The following is an 18,275-nucleotide window of genomic DNA, read 5'->3' as shown; positions in this document are numbered from 1 at the left end:
AGGAGTTGGCGATAACACTTCTGGCCAGTAATTACACTTTTCAAATGATATTTAATCCGTCTATTAAAGGCTGTAAGGTAGGTATAAAAGTGGATAAAGATCATTATAATTGGGAATTAGAATGAAATACATAGGTGTTGGGTATATTTGATTCTCCCTGGCGTATGATCATGTTCTCTTTCTGCAGAAGATTAAGGTGACGATTTATGTAGGCTACGTTGAGGCAGTGAATTCTGAATAAGTAGATGGTCGTTCGTCTTCTGGAATACAAGGAGACGGAGTGATACATCTGGGGGTTGAACTCTTAACCGTTACTTTTCGTGTTTTTGCAGTCACACTGGGTAGTTCTGAGGTTCTTTGGTGTCCTCTTTAAGTTAAACGACTGTCAAGTCTGATCACAAAAGCAGTGGGAGGCTTATATCTCTGAAGGTTCAACATTTTGTGACTTTGGAACTGATATTAACATGTGCTTTCAATAGATGAACTTATGGGCGTCGATAAAGAGTTTATGTCATTTGGATAGCAATTGAAACCCTTTATGATTAGAAAGATTACCCAGCTGTAGTAACATTACGTCGAGCTCTTGTGGTTTCCCAACTTGGTAGTCGTACTGCCTTGCTTTCTTAGCAACTTTGGAGAACAATAAATGTTGACGGAATAGTGTTTACTTATGAAAAAATAAAACTAGCGACAAGGCTGCTAAACTCATGAGTTCGAATAATCTATCTGTGTTGGTTATCCTTGATATTGATTAGACTGAATTAACATTTAGTGCCAACAAATTGTTATTTAGTTCTAGCCAAATCATCAATCAGACAGATCAATGGATGTTGAGTTGTTTGTTGAACCTATCAAGGTCAACTAATCAACTGCATGCCATGGACCGGTTCGTGTGGCAGCGGATCGAATATGTGCTTCTTCAATATTTTCCTATTATACATTGTTTTTAGTGAAACTGCTTTTTACTATGCAGTCATCACTGCAGTCTCAGTATGTGGATACTAAGACAGTATAATCTGGGTTATATGTGTCAACCATGAGGTGTAACTTTGAGATAAAGGAGGATACACCATTTTCGTTCTAACCCACTAAAACCTGACCATCCATGACGGCTACCTAAACTAGTGATCTTCACTGGTTACATACTAACTACTTATCACAGAGTGGTAACTCTCTAATGTGAATAGGGTTACATTTATTTCGACAGATTACTTGGCTAGGGTTCGGTTTTACTTAACTAGGTCAATATACTTAAGAAAAGACCAATGGAATGCCGCACATTATCTTAAAGGCTTTCTTAACAAATAGGAAAAGTACTCATAGTAGTTGGATCTATTATGGCTTTTGTAAATTTCTCGAATTCGTTTGAATCCAATGACTTTGTATGAACCGGTTTATTTCTTTGCGCTCCCTCGTTTTTTCTGTACGGTACCATGTATCTGGTTGGGCAAGGTAAAAACGGTAATCCCTTTCAAATCTGTCCGCCGTTTCGTTTCAACGACCTTGAACGCGCTGACTGGAAGCGGGCATTCCGTATTTCAATTGCCGTGTGTGTGTTGGGTCCTATGAGTATTAAATGTTTCCATATATAAGTCATCTTTTGATGCATAATAAACACTAAATAACTGCTAAGAGCATTAACTGAGTATTTTCTGTTTTGTAGTGCACACTTTAGCTCTGTTATTCCTTCGAAACTTGATCTGTGGTCCTAAGTGCTGTAGTGAAAGTCAACAGCTATATATAATTTGTTGATAAGGTCCAGAAAACAACGTAAGAAAGATAAAATAACGTAAAAGGTTATAGATGCGCATAGTTTTTGTGAGTTAAGACGAAATGTCAACTGAAGGGTAAGTCCTAAATATTTGTTGTTCTTCCTTCAGTTAATTTTTTTCAAGGAATAACCTTTTTTTAATAACTATTGTATGTTGTCTCTAGTGCTTCATGCTCAAGTGAAATTTCAGTGAACGTAAGTGACGCGTTCCAACGTATTATGCTGAATAAGAGATTCGGAAGCTGGATTGAATTAGATAATGCGCTAAAGGATTTCCATAAAGTATGATGGGATAAATCTATGTTTTCTCAGATGACCCATACACACTATGTTCACGCAGAAAGTAGATTGTTGAAGGATGTGAGATATAAACACTTGTTCGTAGTGTTTCGTTGCACGTTTGGTCGTAAACGTAAGTCAGAAGGTCTGAATGTGAATAAAAAACCGTGAGGACTCTAACTAATGTGTTACCTTTAAGGTCTAAATTTTTAAATTGCCAATCGATGTTTCGCGTAAGATTGGAGGGTCAACAATACGTTATAAAATCTTGTTGAACATGTTGACCCCATTCACAAGATCCAAAGTGTTATAGGAACTTAAAAAAATGCGTTTCGTTAACTTAGAATATGAAAGCAGCGAGTGGTTGTTTATGCTTGACCGCGGACAACATTACGAAGTAGATGTAAGTATTTGTGAATGCAATTGTAGCACGTTTAATATGTGTCGATATCCGTGCCGCCATCTCCTGCTGGCATATATTAAAAGACGAAATCTAACAGGTAAGCTATTTAAATTATAAAATATAAACTGCATAGCTCATCAACTTCTTAGGTGTTGCTGCAGATGGAAATTAGACAATACGCACAATTTACAAAACAACACAGGAATTTCATTACGGAGACGGAGTAAAGAATATATACAACTTCAACAGCTCCAAAGAATGTGCAAACAACAAATTGTTGAGAAATATGGTGAACGCTTCGCGAATCAGGTGGTGAGAAAAGTCTACAATTTTTACTTAAGAATTATAAACAGCTAGACAGCAGGTTTACGATTAACAGTTCTTTGTGGCTTTATTTTATACCACTATTTATACAACTTGTAAACTTATCTTTCCACTTTAGTAGTCATGAAAAATCAATAAACTTTTTCTCATTTTTTATTTTCGTCTTCTTCATACTTTCATGGGGAGGTTTACCAATCGCTTTAACGAATAATTGTGTGTGAAAATTAAGAATTTGTACTACTGTATTAGTTACGAACTGTCGTTAGAACTTAGCGTTATATCGTTGTTCATTGTGAGGAATCAACGAGTCAAATAAAACAATAATGCGACTTCCACGTAAAACCTTACAGATTAAACAACCGCCTTACATATTTTCCGTTGTCAGATTACGTCCATTATCAAGTTAGTATTAGTATGGAACTAGACAATTTCATGCAGCTAGTTCCTTGATAAGATGGATTACGTAATCCTTAGACCACCCTTCCACTCACACTTCTTTGCTAAATTATGTTAACTCTTCAGATTGTCTTCACTTATCTTATTAGTTCTTAATTCACTGATTTATTCATTACATCTAGAATTATCACACAATTTATCTTGTATGCTTCTGAGCTTCACTCGACTATTACACCACCCATCCTTTATGTTCCCTTAAGTCTAACATCAAATGACCTTTGACCTGTTCAAGCATATACATATGTATAGTTATTATTGATAACCTAGGTCATTCCAATTCTTTGCTTTCTATTATCTTTCATACTATTTCTTCCCTCAATCTTAAATTATAATGCATATTCAGTTGCATGCAACTTATGAGAAACCACGAAATGTAATGCAGTCACATGATTCTGCGTCAATATTTGTTTTGGCTTTATTTAGACCATAATTATACAAAATTACAGGATTTATAATATAAAACACTGCGTATGGTTGTTATATTTATATTTAAATAATTCATTAGATGAATGAGCATAGCAGAAGGCAATATAAAACAGTTATCGTAAACTTGTAAACCGGTTTTCCACACGATCTTCCGTAATCCTAAATTCCATAAGCTTCATACTATTCTGAAAAACGACAAATCCGTTTTGAGACAAACAATTAAACTTTGTTCTCAGTATCATATTCAATAAGTTATTCAAATAGCAAGTAATAGACTGTGCCTATAAGTCTTTTATTAACAAGTAGTGACATTCATTCATAACTTCCTAAGTAACACAACAACTGTATTACCGAAACGGAGTGAAGAGTATATAATAACTCATTTGTGAACCCTATAACAGACACCTCACAAATCAGTATTAACTAAAAAACATGGTTGTGTCACCATTCTCACAAAAAACACCGATCGTTTTAATCATGAAGATTTTGTTCCTACTTGATGTGGTGTTATACACTATTACTGCAGACGTTCAGAAAGCCGCTGGACAACACTATAAACGTCAATTGTTACTCACATATTTTTTTTCTCAGATACGTTACATAATTATGTCACTTCAGTACAAAACAATGGTACCTCTAATGGATATAACTTTTTATGGCTAAATACAAACAAGTTATATAATATTCACAATTAGGTTAACGCTTGATTGCTTCTACTTACATTTTATAAACAACTACCGACATCCATGTTCACCGTCACCGCAATCAAGGAGGTGAACCATATGTAAAAGATTTTACGGTTCATTTTCATGAAAACTCAATCTGTGATGTATTTTTTGACCAGAAACACGGTGAACTTTACTTGCTTGAGTTTGTATTGTTACAAATAACTATATTAAGCTAACTTCAGATTTACTTACGTGGTGAGCAAGAAATACGTCAAACTGCCAATAAATTGGAATAAAAACTATGTTACAAGCACTAGCAATACAGAAATTGATGTGTCATGCAAAAAAGCCTGTTAATAGCTGATAAATAACGACACAAAAAATCCACGACAATATGTAACGTGTGCGCGAAAATCCGTGGCTTACCCGCCAGCCCGTGCCATCTGGTTGTGATCAGTGAGTCTGATAATGGCCGCCCACTCAATTGGAACTCAAATGTTTTGCGTGGTAACTTAAACAATCTCATGTCGAAGACATGTCATAAAATGATTGTTTAGCCTGTTCTGGCCTGACATGATGGACAGGCTAACCTGTTTCCATAGCGCATTATAAACAAGGACAGAACATAACATTGAGAATAGAGAGAACGAACTTATCGATTTACTAATCAGCCTACTGATGTCTTCGATATACCGATTTACTGAATTGCGAGTTATTCGTCTTTTGAGTAATATATTTGTTGATGTGTTCGTTATGTTAACGATTCGAGTTTTTTTAAGTAGGTTATTTTGTGTGCGTGGGCCTTCGTTGGTGCTGAGACGGTGCCACTAAATTTAAAGAATAACCAGACCTATGGACAGTTTTATATTGTGCAATTGCTTACTACTTGTTTTTGCATCAACAGTTGTGTACCTAGTCCTCCATTTCCGTCCAAAATTTTAGGTTCTCTGTAATCTTCTGTGCAAATTTCATAGCTCATATGTTATTTGTCAACGAAACTCCCGTAAACTGAAGGACAACAGTTTGGTTACTAGGTGTTACTATGGGAACATAAAAATGCCTATAAAGTATACACATTTTACAAATATCTGACTATTTACGAGACCACTCACCTTACATTTAGGTTTATGCCTATCGTTATCGAGAAGGGATAGGAGAAACAACAATTAGGAGTAAAAACGTTATTTATCATCAACATTCACTTGAAGATTTTCCGTTCTCGATCCACAATAGATGGTATAAAGCCCAAATCCTTGGAGTATCAGATACACATATTAGAGGCTTTAACTGTCGCCTAGGAACAGAGCTTATCAACAATAGCTCAGACGTCATGGGGAGGTTCACTGTTTCTGAAACTAAAATCTCACCAATGGGTATCCAAGAGGTCGACTTATATGATCTTCTAAACCTAAGCGTATTGAACACCTAGACAGGCGGACCGAACACAACGAAAACACCCCAAAATAGGTGAAACCTATGTAGTCTAATATATGAAAGACCAAATACCTTAATAATAAGGTCTTTAAAACGCCGAACAGATAATGAGAACAACATCATACCAAAGCTAGTTAAGACAACTACCAGAATGGCTATCGAACACAATAAAATACGACTTATATACCTGGATGATCACAACACCAAAATAATAGTAATATGACACATTACATCTGAATGCACTGACAAATATTTCAAGAGAATATTGGGGCCTTCGAAGAAGTGGATAAACATTTCATAAATGATAGAAACCAAAAAGACCAATTTTGAACTTCCAAGGATGCCACAAATATATCTTCGCGGAATTTACAGAACATCGGGATGGCCCAAAAATATACCAATTCATATCATCCCCATATAACATAAGTTTCGTCCAACACCTAACCATAGACACTAGACGTAAACACAAGTCAAACAACCTAAAGAGCTCAGACATAATCAGTGCCAACAATGACCTACAGAAGTGCCTATATGTCGGCTGTTAGAAGGACAATGAATCACTGCCATGTGGTTCATAGATGGTAGATCATAACACGACAGGAAATAAGACAAAAATCGCCAGACCAAACTCTTGTCCATGAGAGCCAACCGGCCTCACCAGCTACTTCGGCTGGAAAGGGAGCCAGAAGGAATTACTTTTGGTGTGAAATGAATAAAACGGTGGCCAAGCTACTAGATAAGCCACTCCTTCTGCGTATAGCAATAAATCTGCATTAGCTATTCCTGATTTTGGTGAAACTTGGGTCATAATTCATCCAGCGGTGAATCCGTTGTATCGATGTCTAGGTTAGCATTACTGACGTCTACGCCAGTAAACTAATGAACCGGGTCAAAAATGAAGGAGTTGTCATGATTGGACTACCTGATATATCAGACATTACGTGCAAATCACATCAATATGTTTGCTGACTAATCCTATTGTGACAGTCAGTGATTGCTGCGAAGAAATATTGGAGAAAATATGTTGGATGGGGATTGTAACATGAGATTACATAGGGCTGTAGAATTATGGTCTACTGCGTTATTCATGACGCTCTAGTAATGAACCTAATTCTGAAATTTTCGATCTGTCATGATGTAACCGCCTAATCTATGAGATCTTCGTGAAAGCCAAATCATTGTATACACTGACTCATCGCATTATAACAATTAACAACATGATGTCTGGAGTTTGTAAAGAACACATTTAGGCCATGGATAGAATAATATATATAATGTGAGTAAAGACAAGCTGTACGGAATCAACACGTCTGCGAGGTTGAGTCATTCCATGCAATTGAATTCATCCTTGCTTACCACCTCCCCCATTGCTGGCCTTCTCTACCTGTCAATTGTTGAATATAAATCTTTTCAGTAATTATATGTTCGGCTTCAAAGATCATGTGGTTAGGGCCAAATGTCACTACAGGGTGACTGCATGTAGATGGTTGAGTCATGTTGTCTCAATTAAACCAATCCGCGTTAGCTATCTCCAACCTACTATAGGTGATCAATGTTCACATTAAGTCTTTTAAGTTATCTTACGTTAGACGCCAATGGTTGTGTGGTTGTGAAATAATGCTACTACAAACTTTCCACTAAATTATGGATATGTTCAGCTTGACACGTAATTTTACTAAAGTTCAGTGATATCCCGTAATCCCACATGACTAAATGTGCCACGGATATTCAGGGCTTCATAATGCTTTCGTCCGTAACAGATTCCAAGTCAAGAAGTTATAAACCCGGTGAAATCAGAGGTTAAGGATGAAGGAATCTGAAGATTTATTATAAAAGTTATCGATGTGTTGATAGGCATTCAATCGAAGGTGGCAAGTTGTTGCAAGCGATGAGTAGTGCGGTGTACGCAATGATAATCTGGTGCGGACGCATGACCCGGCTACTTCAGATTGAGTGTGTCTAGCAAAATCAGTAAGATTTGCATCAATGTTTTAGACCAGCGGATTTATTAGTTTTGGGGATTTATTTACTTCTACATACATAGCAGTTTACTCTCGCTTCTTTGCAATGCGCCATTTAAATTGCATCTTTAAAAAATAGTTTACTTAGAATATCTATCGTTCAGCAAAGAAATTATTAATTAAATAGTCTCTTTCATACTTATGAGGTTGCCTTTATAACACTCTTGAATTTAATTCGAAATACGTCTTCCATTTTTACTTCATAACGATCAATAGCCTAAACACTTGTAATTCACCTTTCGTCAGATAGTATGAAGAAAACCTTCACAGTATCTTGTAAATATCCTTGACCAAACACGTTATTAATTGTCGCTCTTTTGCGAACGAAAAACATACGATGAGATGTGAAGAATTTTAAAAGCCTTGTGGGGGATATTGTATAGTCAAGTGCTCTTTTAAATTCACATATTCTGTTCAAGCTTCTGGACAAACCGATGTATTCATTTTCTTGAGTCACATTTTGACCTTGTTAATTAGATTCACATTTGTGTTGTAAGAACAGAAGGCATACGGCCTATGTTATTCCTTTACTAGTGTGTTTCTGTAAATTTTCAGTGTTCTCTTGAAAGAATCAATTAAAGGTGCGGACAACACTGTTTCGGACAGCAGGTTCCAAGTAGTGATAACCAGAAGGGGCCTGGATGTCCATTCTATGTTTGAAACTCACCTCAACTTTGAATATTGAACCACGAATGACTTTTGGCGCAATGACTACATCTAATCTCCATAACTATGATTTTCACCTTAACAGAAAATCAATTGTCTGTTATCTGTCAAATCACTTCGTAAAATTGCAACATATGGGTTGACTTGCTCACCTGAGCCATAACAAAGACTTTTACCCTTGGTTGAATATTATGATGCGAGCCCAAAATAATCAATTGGTGGTTAACGTAAAGACCATCAATATGTTGAAGACAGGTAGTCCAGGAATGCTGAATACTCATTTTTGGCACCGCTCGTCACGGTGGGATTTTCAAGGTTGACACACTGCTGGGTGGAATACAAACGAACTAATAACGATGGAGCGTATAGGCAATATAAACATATCAGGAACATATGCACGAAGGCTATAAGAGAAGACAGGCTTCAGTACCAAACAAAGCTTATGGACAAATTCGCCTCTAACCCTAGAAGCTTATTCCATTATGCAGCCTCTCTTCGTCAAGCCAAAACAGGAGTTTCTCAACTGCTAGGTCTTAACGGCCCGACCAACAACGATGGCGACGCCGCTAACCTTCTGGCGGCACATTACTCTCAAACATTTCAACCGGCTGACATCAACTTTACTGACGGCAGTTTCATCTGCAATTCCACAGGACTTTCTGAAGTGGACCTAAGCGCTGACTTGGTGTTCCGGAAATTGCAGCACATGAGACTAGACACTTCTCCTGGCCCGGATACGGTTCATCCTGCCATACTGAGGAAGGCAGCCTCAATCCTGGCAACGCCGCTTAGCGTGATGTTTTCTCACTCGCTTAGCCGAGGCAAATTACCGGAAAATTGGAAGTTGGCTCACATCACGCCAATTTTCAAAGGTGGTCGACGCAATGAACCTTCAAGTTATCGGCCGGTGGCTCTTCTGTCATTACCTTCAAAACTCATGGAGTCCCTGATATGCGACGGTTTAAATGACTATCTACTGTCCTTAAATTTCTTCTCACCCCAACAGCATGGTTTCAGGAAGGGTTACTCTTGTATAACCAACCTGCTGACTGCGGTGGACAGATGGACAAGCATCCTCGATTGCAAGGGAAAGGTTGATGTCATTTACCTTGATTTCTCAAAAGCTTTTGATAAGGTTAACCACTTGTGTCTTATCAACAAGCTCAAACGACTAGGTATCAAACCACACCTAATCGATTGGCTTACTTCATACCTAAAAAATCGACACTTTAAGGTTAGGGTTAATTTCACTTTATCTCAGGCTATGGAATGTCCTAGTGGGGTCCCCCAGGGCTCAGTACTAGGGCCTCTTCTCTTCTTGATCTACATAAATGATCTTCCTCAACAGGTAACGTCAGATTTATTACTTTTCGCCGACGACGTGAAACTTTGGAGAGAGATATGCAACCAAGACGATACACAGGCACTTCAGGAGGATCTGACTCGACTTCAAAGTTGGGCAGACGATAACGGACTTACCTTTAACACTTCAAAGTGTAAAGTAGTCCATCTGCGACATGTCGCAAACTACAGTTACAACTTAGGAAACTCCTCTCTAGTAGTATCCCAAGTCGAAAAAGATTTAGGAGTCCTGGTGCCCCATGATTTGAAGTCTTACGCCAACTGTGACAAAAATGCCTCCCGAGCAAACCTTGCACTGGCAACGTTGAGGCGCATTTTTGGCCAGTTTGACGGAAGAACTTTCCACACAATCTTCAATAGTTTCATCCGTCCCCATTTAGAGTACGGAAACATAGTACTCCACCCTCACTCCAAAAGGACAAGGTCACTTTGGAGCGTATCCAGCGGCGAGCCACGAAATCAGTTCGAGGACTCAAATCTAAGCCTTATGAAGAACGCCTCCGTTCACCAGACCTTTACCCATTAGAATATAGGCGTCTTAGAGGTGATTTATTAATGGCTTATAGTATTCTTAACACTTCTGGACATCCTCTTAAACACCTACTTAAGCTTAGTTCGAATAACAACCTAAGGGGTAACACCCAGAAACTGGAAACACAACATAGCAAGACGGAATGTAGACACAATTTCTACTCCTTAAGAGTTGTCAAAAGCTGGAATTCGCTGCCAGCTGAGCTAGTCCAAGCGACTTCTCAGGAGTCCTTCAAGAGGCAACTTGACCTATTCTTAAGGACCAAGAACAGCATCACATTATGATTTACCAATCTCTTTTCCTCTTTTATTGTTAACATACCTAGGTTCCTGCCTGGAGGATTTGGTGATCCCCTACTACTAGACACGGAAGCCTGTTAAGCGAAAGCTTCTTCTATTCCGTCCACAACCATTTGAACCATTTGAACGTTCCAATGGTCGTTTTTGGCGGGCTTGTTTTCGCAATCGGCATTCTTTTGTCTGGTTTATTTATTATCTGGAAATTGTATAATAAGTCAGTTAAAAGAGGTAATATTTCTTCCATACAAAATTCCTGCGAACAGCACTTTAAACGGGATTCTATACTGAGAAGACATACGGTGTTATTTGATAACTAAGTATATATATATATATATATATATATATATATATATACACATATATACATATATATAGTTATCAGATAACACCATACGTTTTAATATCGTGTCTATATATATCATATTTTGTAATAATAGTGGCATTGCTTATTATTATATTATTATCATTATATTATCTGTTGTATCAAGTGGATTAACATGAAGTGACTTTTCGACACTATATCTCCATGTCCTGCAAATTTGAACGGGTCTAGTGCTATATGAATTCATAATCGAAAACAATATTACTCTTAATAGGCCTGGGTAATGTCAGGGATTCTTAGAAAGCTTGACCGCTAGTTTGCAAAAGTGTGTTGTTTGTTCTTTTGCAAGAAACGGGCCTAACTGCTTGGTAAAATTAGCATTTTCAATATTTACATCTATGCAGGTTTTATTTTGATATGAAGTTCCCAAAAAACAGGGAAGATACTGGGGGAACTTGAGAGAAGTCGGTGTGAATGTAGGTGACAAAGCACTTAACTGTCGCCGTTCTCTGTAGACTTTTCTTACATATTTGTCATGAATTAAGGTAAAACTTACAGTGATATTACAGAGAGGTAATGCCTGTGTCTAAAAACCGGGAACAAATTAACAGCGAATTTGTTGCATTACCTTTCCCATTACAACGCTTACTCACTACTTGTCATGTCGGTAAGTAACTATGCGGTATCGTAAACTTTGGCATGATCTTTTTCACATATATTGAACGATAATCATTTAGCTGTTAATAAACCTTGTGAATGAGAAACAAAAAAGTATAGTCTTACTGATACTGTTGTGGGATCTAAGCTTAGTGATACTCCACTTTGCGGCAATCCCCATCAACGATAACTTTATGGTCAAGTGCGGTTTTATTATGTTCGGTAACATTAATCTTCTGGACGTTCTCAACTGGTTGTCTACCAGCCTGTCTATCACTGCCGTCTAAAATACGAAATTACTCATTTTACTAATGCCTCCAATTCCTCTTCGATTGATAATGGGAACTGTTAGCTAAATGGCCCATCGCCAAGTTTATTTTTGACTGATGATCAAACATAGTGACAACATTTGCTTTATTCTCCGTCACATCAGTAGCATTGGCTGACAGTTTAGCTATGTTTACATTTATTTCTGGTAGTCTAAAAGATTAAAAAGTATTTCAAACCAAACTTATCCCAATTCGCTCTGTTACCTCGAGTCAAAGTACCTGATGATGGCAATAACTAACTGCTTGAACTATTCCGTGCAAATTTGTAGGGATAACAGGTCTATTTTGCAATTAGGGAACTCGGGGTTTTTAGCAGCTTAATTCTCGGATATTTCACCTGGCTGTACCCAGTCTGCATTTCTGTTATATCTAAGTCGACAGAATCATACAAGTTACTACAACTTCCAACCTAAGGGACAGACAAGAGGGAATGTCTGTCAGGCTGATTCAAATAATTCTGTTAGTTAACACAAACAACATGCTTTAGTAGTGCTTGAAATGTAGTAACCTCCAGTAGCCACACCATCTCAAGGCTTCTGAACAATTGTAGGCAAATAAAAATCAATTAGTAACTTGTTCAATTCGGAATTAGTGAATTCAAAATCAGTTCCATTAAATTCTTCAACCATAAAGGAGCAGGAAAATGTCCTAGTCATAGAGTTTGTGAAGGATGGAGGTATTAAAACTAAGAAACTTGGTTCCACCTTGAATTCATTGCGAAAGTACTTTCTGCGCTCGCCTATCAGCTTGAGAAGTGTGTTGAGAACGTGTAAAATGTCCAGCCGATGTTTATTAGCAGTGGTGTTTACTATCACATCAGATTACAGACAAATCCACCAAGATGTGTCGAACTATATCCTCAAAGCCTTTTTCTATCATCACTAATGCTGTTGCTACCTCTATTACTCTGGGATTTTTCTTGACGATTTCATCTTACCGTGCTAGTAGGGTGTCGCGGCTTTAATTAGTGTATACTTGTGACAGGTTCTACGTTGCGTATGACCGATTAATGTTGTTTTCTACTTTCGTCTAATTTCGTTTATCCACGTCTCAAAATCTGTGGAATTTTAAGTTTCGAAAAATCGTTTTCCATGTTCTCTGGAACAATTGTGTTTATTAAAAATACTCTCTCCTTTAAGGTGGACAGCGCCCACACGTACATCCAGCTGCTGCTGGCAGAGTGCGTCGTCGCATTGGAAATGTAGGTGGACAGCGCCGTCTGGCTGCTCGGATGAGAGATGCTTCAGAATCTGAGGAGGACGATAGGCGTGTTAGAAATGTCATGGAAAATGTAGACATCCAGCCTTCAGATACAGATCATCCAAAAGAAAGTTCAAAGAAAGTTGGCTCCAAAAAAGCTGCCAAGTTAGCTGAAAAGGAACGTCGAAAGGAAGAGCGAGAAGCTGAGGAACGTTACAGGGAGCACCAAAGGAAAATCGAAGACATGGAAATTGAAAAACGTAAGAAAGCAGAAGAAGCAGAAGAAAAAGCTGCAGCAGCTGCAGTAAGTTATTTTCCATGATCGCACATTAACCTTCGTGTCTACTAGCTAGCTTAGTTCATTTGTTTACGTGTGATGCAAAATTTAGCTCTCCTTATCATTTTGTTTGCTTAATGTAACATCTGAACATTTCATAAAAAGACTATACTAATTTCAGAAAATATAAATAAATATGTACTCCACTCTGTAAATAAACAGACAAATTAAAAAAGCATAGGCAATCCGGTTGATCATTAACCACGTTAGTATAATCTATGACCATGAAGCTGAAAGTTAATTATGCTAAAAATTTAGTTAGAAGTAAATTTATATTGGCCAACTGTATTATGTTTTCTTAACCCAGGTACACAAAATTGTTTTGATTGCTCAATAACAGTCAAGTATGTATTTGTAGAATATATTTTTTCTATTACCATTTGTAATTTTGGGCTATTGTTTAGTTTTCATCACATTTTGTTGTACTATTTAAGATTCTTACATAAAATTTACTTTTAATTACAGGCTGCTGCTGAAGCTAAACGTCGTGAAGAAGAGGCAGCTCGTGAACAAGCTGAATATGAGCGCCTAAAACAAGAGTTTAGTATTGAGGAAGAAGGAGTAGATGTACAACAACAAGATGACAAAGCAAAAGCAATGATTAATGCACAAATTATTGCAGCTATTGAAGAAGCAAAAATTATTCCAGTCGAACATTTGGCAATCAATTTAAATTTGAAGACGGAGGTATGTTTTTCTTCTTACAGAATATCGTTGAAATCGACATTTTTTGGAATCGCTCGTTTAGTGGTTGAAACAGTTAGGTTTTACTCTTTAAGTCTTAGGTTTGAACTCTGTTTCTTGTACTTCAGTTAAGCAAACTGTGTAAAATCGTTGAGCTTTACGCTAAAAGTATGGTTTAAAATCAAATACACGGATATGTGCTCAATAAATTACACTATTAATAATCAGAAAGTCTTGGCAGTAGAGGACTTGAAATCAGTCATCTCTGTTCGACGCAATTCTAAAAATCACTTAATATGTCATCAACTGTTCTTTTTTATTCTCTTCTTTCGCGATAAATATGTTGAATATATCTCCACTAAAGTTTATTATTTTATTTGAACACATAAGTATTGTTACAAGGGGGCACCAGATATATATGCGCCACACCAAGAATAGTATTTTCAGTAAATATCGTCATTCCATTCTGTTTGTATGTGGGCTGTGATACTGCCCGGGTGCCCAGATCGGAGCAGGTGGTTTTCTTAGGGGCCACACCTCGAGCCGTTGACCTAAAGGTCTGACCCACAAGGCAGTGGAGCGTCGGGAGGAGATACAGTCTCATGGTAGCCGGTGGCCAACAATTGGTTAATATGCCATTTGTTCCTTCAGGATTCTGGAGCTCATGTGCACGATTGGTTTGGAATCAGGGTTTTCCAACTCCCCTAGATGGATTCACTGTGTCCACCGGCCCGGTTAAAGCGCCGGACATTCGCTTTTCGTCCTCTCAATTTCATAAACAACACCCCCGCCAAGAGAAGGCAGTGAGTAGGACTTCCCTGGAAGAGGCTATATAAGCGTAGCCGTGTGAGAGCATTTCGAGAGGGAGGGCGGGCTCTCCCCACTCTCGGCCATACCAGGGCATTCGGGGGCCCACTAAAGTTGGATTTTGGCTAGCAGAGTAATCCAATCTTACCAAAACAATGTGGCAATCGGCTAGTAATGGATATGTGCCAATAAAGCCTGATCTATCATAGTCCTAACTATAAAAGATATGAAAATGTGAACCCTTAAACCAATGTCTTTAGATGCGAATAAAACAGATTTCATTCACAGATTGAAATCATGAGTCAGTTGAAGCTAGACCACCATTGAAAACCTGGAAGCACTGGACGGTGGTCTAGCTTCAACTGACTCATGATTTCAATCTGTGAAATTTCTAAAAATCTCCACAAAACCCATTCTGATAATAATCAACTGCTCACTAGTGACTGACTTCAGGAAAAACTCCCGAAGTTCTAGTGAGAAGCCGTTACCAGTGGAGTTCAACCAGGTCTGTTGTGAGATAGGAACTCACTGAAGACAATGGTGTACGGTGGCGCAACTTCGTGGATTGGTTGAAGTTAGACATTAACACCGTTGGATGCCGGCTCAGTGGTCTAGTGGTTAAGTGCTCGCGCGCGAAGCCAGTAGGTCCTGGGTTCGAGCCCCACGTGGCGCGGGATCGTGGATGCGCACTGCTGAGGAGTCCCATACTAGGACGAAACGGCCGTCCAGTGCTTCCAGGTTTTCAATGGTGGTCTAGCTTCAACTGACTCATGATTTCAATCTGTGAAATTTCTAAAAATCTCCACAAAACCCATTCAGATTTCATTCAGTTAAAATATGCATTTTATTGTTTAAAAAAATTGGTGAAAAATTAAAATAGGATCGCCACAGATCTTTATTCTGAGAAACGTTTGATTATATCTAGAGCTCCAGGCTGAGTAATCCTTAAGAACAGTAAATGGTAATCTAGTTCATTTATGCTTAATTTTACTAACTGATCACCTATTTTCTAAAACTTATCCTCAGCATGAGAAAACAATGAGGGGTTTACGAGACGCTAGAACGACACAGTAAACAGAACAAAGCCACCGTTATTTACGCTTGAGGCTAGTAATACTTGCTGATTAATGGATACTGATCTACAACGCGCGTTACGGGAAGTCGGAATCACTTGGTATTGAATGGAAGCTATCATTTCGAGATAGTGATGATCAGATATAAGAGGTTGTCGGACATCAGCTCAGTGAAGTTATCTTTCATTAGGATTATAAACCTAATCTTTCATAGCCTCACTAACGGTGAGCGGTTTCCAGATTAGAATAAGCTTCTCTGGTTTTCATTGTATGTAAATCAGTCTTTTTTAGCTCACTGTCATCAACTACTTTGATATATGAAGTCATTAACTGTTCCCAACAGCTCACCAGAAAGAGAAAGTTCTAGCATAGATTTTTGCCACTTTTGTAGAAGTAGAAGCTCAATTCACATTTTAAACGATCTGACCATTCACAAAACCATTTTATTTGAGAATATATATTAACGATAGAAAATGAGGTTGGGAAAAATCAAGAGATTTTGAAGTATTTCAGTTTTGTAATTGTGTCTTCTCTATAGTATCTTCGAGGTCCCTAACACTGTTTTCTCAAAACCTTGTTATCCCTAATTTTATTCTCTCAGTTTCGTCTTTCTGTTCTTTTAACAGTCGTCTTATCATTTCACACTTTTTATATATTGTCCTAATGTTTTAATATTATATATGACAATCAATATTTGTCTTTGCTGGGTGTTACGTAACTATTGTCCGTTATAAACTGTGGAGTTTAAACTCCATTATTTTCTATTACAAAATGTTATATAATAAAATTTAACTTTCATAAGCTTACTACCTGTGTTTTCAGGTATATGCACAATACAGACAAATAATCATACGAAGAGCTTGTCTTATTTCATCCATAAAGGCTTAGAATTATATGTTGTGTACTGTTGCCTAACATTCCATTTGTTGGTTAATATGATAGTGAAATGGTTTTCATATAGTCACAGTAGTTTGTCTAATTTTCACTATATATCATTACATGTTCGAATATTTATTTAATCCTCGAATGGTTATATTTTATTACCTTTGTTGTGTGTTTTGAGTGGTTAAGCTATTGTAAGTGGATATTTATAGTTTTTAAAGTTCTCTTGATAATTTGTTAGCTAAATGATTATATTTTAAACGATAAGTTTTATTTTAATAGCTTAAGCTCGCTAGTCATGCATAATGAAGCCGGTAGCAGTTTTACATGAATGTATAAATCCCGGTCACTGTAAGTGTCATTAACATACAGCTAAATAATCATGAACCTTTTAGGAATTCTGCATTAGTTTTTATCATTCCGTAATTTTATTTTTCTTGTAAAGGTTTGTATAGAAAAGGTCAAAGCACTTATGTCTTCTGGTCGGTTAACTGGGGTATTGGATGATCGAGGCAAAGTTATTCATATTACAAATGATGAATATGAAGCCGTTGCTCAGTATATTGAAAAATGTGGTCGTGTCACTTTATCAGAATTAGTTGAGAATGGGCATAAGTTAATTAGAACTGGACCAAATACTTCAAGAGGATAACTTTATCCTAATAAATAATGTAAACTTGTTTATTTTAGTCTTTTTTCACTCCCTACTTTGGTTACTATTGTTTATGTACCGTTGTTTCCTTACCAATTTTACAATATAATATATTACTTAATACTATTGTTACTAGTACTAGTGGTAATCATATGTGATAACGGTTTTCAATGTTATTGTTTGTGTTGCAAAAAATACCTTTTCAACTTCAAGATTATTATAAAGTGGTATATGTTATTTTGAGGTTATGTTTTATTTACTTTATTTGACGAATTCTTAATTTACAAACAATGTAATTATTCCAATGCAAATATATGCACCTTGAATATGACCGATGACTATTGTGTATTGTTTTTCTTTCAAGGTAGTCAAGTAAAGTGCTGTAAGAAATAAGAGAAGATACAGTAAATTTCACTTTTCAAATCATGCCCTTTTCCCTCATTTTCATACGACATTCCAATGAGTGACAGAAACCACAACAAATGATAATATATGACCTTTGATTGCAAAGTGAACTTTATTTAATGATTAAACGATGCCTTTCGTCTTTTTATTCCACAGAAAATGTGGGACGATGGTTTAGGGAATAAATCATTCTACTCTCAAGCAATAGGTTGCATGTTTGAAACCTAACCTTGCTTTGGTTTTGACAACTGGATAGTATCACTACCCTTCATATACAAACAGTATG

The 18,275-nt window shown here is 37.2% G+C and overlaps 1 protein-coding gene across 1 annotated transcript; it reads left to right on the top strand.

Moving 5' to 3' along the window:
- The first annotated feature begins 10,762 nt into the window (after nt 1-10,762).
- Nucleotides 10,763-17,922, top strand: DDRGK1 (DDRGK domain-containing protein 1). The gene is made up of 4 exons (XM_051219465.1): nt 10,763-10,869; nt 13,089-13,453; nt 13,952-14,173; nt 17,378-17,922. The coding sequence occupies exons 1-4, from the start codon at nt 10,776-10,778 to the stop codon at nt 17,582-17,584; spliced, it is 888 nt and encodes a 295-aa protein (XP_051065626.1). The 5' UTR covers nt 10,763-10,775; the 3' UTR covers nt 17,585-17,922.
- The last annotated feature ends 353 nt before the right edge of the window (nt 17,923-18,275 follow it).

This window comes from Schistosoma haematobium, chromosome 6 (genome assembly GCF_000699445.3).
Source record: "Schistosoma haematobium chromosome 6, whole genome shotgun sequence".
Taxonomy (NCBI): domain Eukaryota; kingdom Metazoa; phylum Platyhelminthes; class Trematoda; order Strigeidida; family Schistosomatidae; genus Schistosoma; species Schistosoma haematobium.
The sequence above is the reverse complement of the archived record's forward strand: the minus strand, read 5'-3'. Positions and strand labels throughout refer to the sequence as shown.

What these genes read in the sequence shown, in the direction of transcription:
- DDRGK1 (XM_051219465.1), top strand. Translation starts at nt 10,776, where the DNA reads ATGGTCGTTTTTGGCGGGCTTGTTTTCGCAATCGGCATTCTTTTGTCT. An exon ending in TAATAAGTCAGTTAAAAGAG is followed by an intron (nt 10,870 to 13,088) that starts GTAATATTTCTT and finishes CTCTCCTTTAAG; the next exon opens with GTGGACAGCGCCCACACGTA. An exon ending in ATTTAAATTTGAAGACGGAG is followed by an intron (nt 14,174 to 17,377) that starts GTATGTTTTTCT and finishes TTTCTTGTAAAG; the next exon opens with GTTTGTATAGAAAAGGTCAA.